Source organism: Selaginella moellendorffii, unplaced genomic scaffold, assembly GCF_000143415.4.
Source record: "Selaginella moellendorffii unplaced genomic scaffold, v1.0 SELMOscaffold_111, whole genome shotgun sequence".
NCBI classification, from domain to species: Eukaryota; Viridiplantae; Streptophyta; class Lycopodiopsida; order Selaginellales; family Selaginellaceae; genus Selaginella; species Selaginella moellendorffii.
In genome coordinates this window covers 619,552-622,348 of record NW_003314372.1, presented here as the reverse complement: position 1 = coordinate 622,348, position 2,797 = coordinate 619,552, and the positions used below count along the sequence as shown (strand labels likewise).

At 42.4% G+C, this 2,797-nt stretch overlaps 1 protein-coding gene and 1 long non-coding RNA gene across 2 annotated transcripts; one reads left to right on the top strand and one right to left on the bottom strand.

Moving 5' to 3' along the window:
• The first annotated feature begins 258 nt into the window (after positions 1–258).
• On the top strand, positions 259–843 carry LOC9658506. Its single transcript, XR_002991004.1, has 3 exons — positions 259–330; positions 390–498; positions 575–843. It is a non-coding gene; the product is annotated as an uncharacterized LOC9658506 (long non-coding RNA).
• Positions 844–984: 141 nt separating this feature from the next.
• On the bottom strand, positions 985–1,896 carry LOC9658505 (acetate/butyrate--CoA ligase AAE7, peroxisomal). The gene is made up of 3 exons (XM_024664547.1): positions 1,774–1,896; positions 1,453–1,595; positions 985–1,393 (listed from the first exon to the last, which is right to left on the bottom strand). The coding sequence occupies exons 1-3, from the start codon at positions 1,894–1,896 to the stop codon at positions 1,105–1,107; spliced, it is 555 nt and encodes a 184-aa protein (XP_024520315.1). The 3' UTR covers positions 985–1,104.
• Positions 1,897–2,797: the final 901 nt, after the last annotated feature.

Sequence of the window (2,797 nt, the reverse complement as noted above, 5' to 3'; positions counted from 1 at the left end):
TTCACTCTCTTGCTTTTTGCTATTCTCTTTCGAGGCTTAAAGTTCATGTTTGTGCCAGGTGCTCGAGGCTGGAACCAAGAGAAAAAAAAGAAATTTTCGTCCCTGTACTTCTCCTCGGGACAGCCACAGCTCCACGGCTCCATGGCTATTGGCCCCATGCATTTCACAGTCATCTCTACAGAACACGACTGGAGCTCGACCAGCGAACAAGTATGCATTCTTATTCTTTTCATCTTTCCTTCAACGAAACCTTCTTCTACAGTACGCTTGGATGAAATCTGACCTTGAATCTGTCGGCAGATTCAGTACACCATGGATAGTTTTCACAGGGTAACTGTTTTTATTCACATTTTCATTCTGTAAACTCATGTGTGCTATTTTTCTTTCAGTCATCGACCTATGTACTCCACTCAACTGCGGGGGATTTATTTCTAAACTTTACCAGGTGTGGATCCGAAATTTGTAGCAGCTGTGGAACCATTGCTCTTGAGAAACAAGGTAAAACACGAGCTCTTCAAAGGGAAAACTAGAATGAAACTGTCTTTTTTCTTTTTTCTTTTTTTTTTTTGCACAGGTTGATTTAGCAGTGTGGGGGCATGTTCACAATTACCTGCGAACTTGTGCTGTGTTTCAGGGCGCTGCCTGCAGCACCCGATCAAGGATTTAGCAGGTGTCGATTTCTTTGACACTACAATTTACTCAGCTCCAGTTCACACCGTGGTTGGCATGGCTGAATTCACCTTGGATGACTTCCCTCATAATGTAAGCTTGCAGCTTTGTTTCCTATATTCAAGCTCTTTATATGGTATTGATATTCTACCTTTTCTATTTTTTTTGTCGACAGTTTAGTTCATGGAGCTTGATTCGAAGGTCGGTATTTGGATATGCAAGAGTGACAGCTGATAAGACAAAGCTACTGTTTGAGGTAGATGAATTGCATTCTTGGTTCTTGCATGTTATTTATTTATTTTTCATTCCAGTACATTACAACGGACGGACAGTAGCTGACCGATTTAAAATTGCCAGGCTAGATTGGGGATTTTCCAGGCCATGAACGATTTCAAGCTTTACAAGTTCAATAGTTGGCTTGTAGAGCTTGCTGATTTACTTGACACTGCCAAGAGCTCTTGCTTTGCTGCACAGCACCTGTTTTTGGATCTTGCCAGTCGCAGTTTTGTCCAAGGCTGTGAGAATGACGATGCTCTTTGGCACCATGAACTTCGGTAAATGCTGTCGATACAACAAGAGTATCTCCTCCTTGTTGCTTCTCACGCCGTGCTTGAGGGACACAAACGCACATGGAGACTCACGCTGTGCTTGAGGGACACAAACGCACATGGACCACTGCTCATCTGGCTGCGCCACCACAGCAGCTTCCAACACTGCTGGATGCCTGGATGAAAAAGAAGCAAACTTTAACAAGAAACAAAGAAGGAAAAACTCTCCTTTTACCTGTACAAGATGCTCTCCACTTCCAGGCTGCTAATGTTCTCCCCTCCAGAAATGATAATATCCTTGGCTCGATCCTTGATCTTGATGTATCCATTGGGATGCCAAACTGCCAAGTCCCCAGAGTCTGGATTGTTCAAGTATCCCTTGAACACCATGTTCCCACGTATGCAAACTTCGCCAATGGTGACACTGTCCTTGGCAACCGGTTCTAGAGTTTCATCTCTGATAATGTATTTGTCTTATTTATTTGGTTCTTCGTCACTCCTTACTCGCTCGCTGCTTCTGCTAAATTTTTTTGCTTGCTAGCTCGGAGTTGAGCACCTGTAAGCCATCGAGGCAAACGTATTTCACGCCCTGCCGAGCCTTGAGCCTGGCCTGCTCATCGGGCAAAAGGCTGTCCCATTCGGGATTCCACTCGCACACAGTGCATGGACCACAGTGCATGAAAGAGTGGGAAGAGGCTAGCTGCCTATTTTTCTTTCTATGCACTTCCTTTATGGTTATCTCCAGTTTATTTTTGAGTAGGTGGTATCTGTGGCTATATATATTTGAATGTGGAGTCATGCTAGAGAAATGCGAAACAACATGATGACTTGAGTTCCAACCCAGGCCCAGTGCATCTCCTCTTTTTATTGACCCACCACAATGATGAGCATCTATTATGCTAGGAAGAAAACGTAAGCTTTTAGGTAATAGCTTATAGTGCCACAATTTCGTCTGTCTGTACCAACTATCAGCATTGCAAACTTTGTGGAGTCATGTAGAGGCCGAGACTCTGTAGGTTCTGTTGAAGGTGTTGTAGTGAGTATCAATGATATAGGCTACAACAGTGGTCAACTCACAATAACAGATAACATCAACGAGTCTGATATGATATAGTAAGTTCAATATAGCATGTGGATCCCTGACAATAATCTATATGATGGCAGCTCAAATTCCATGGCAACATAATGGAATTATTCAAAGAGTTGATGAATGAATGTTTTTCTGGAACTCCACCAACAAGATGTTTCATTAATTTACAAGGAGACGGTTATTTCAAGAGAGCAAATGTCACAGGCATGAGCATTGTTTCATGTATAATAGATGATGCCAAAATAATTCCTTGACTCTGTTTTTCGGAATATTGCAAGGGAATGCAATATTCTATGTATACAATGTACAATGTATACAATGCACTATGCTCCCAGCGTAGCTGGGACTTTTTCGGAATATTGCAAGGGAATGCACAGGGGTAAGTGCGAAAGGAAATGAAACAAGCCCATATTAAATACACGTTGTTTTGCAGATACCTGGATACTTTGAAGTAGATAAGCTTTGTCCAGTTTTTATACACACAGTTTGT

Coding starts and splice junctions, on each gene's coding strand:
- LOC9658505 (XM_024664547.1), bottom strand. CDS start 1,896: ATGCACTGTGGTCCATGCACTGTGTGCGAGTGGAATCCCGAATGGGAC. Junction 1,596..1,773: donor TTTGCCTCGATGGCTTACAG/GTGCTCAACTCC, acceptor ATGGTGTTCAAG/GGATACTTGAACAATCCAGA. Junction 1,394..1,452: donor GTGGAGAGCATCTTGTACAG/GTAAAAGGAGAG, acceptor TTTTTCATCCAG/GCATCCAGCAGTGTTGGAAG.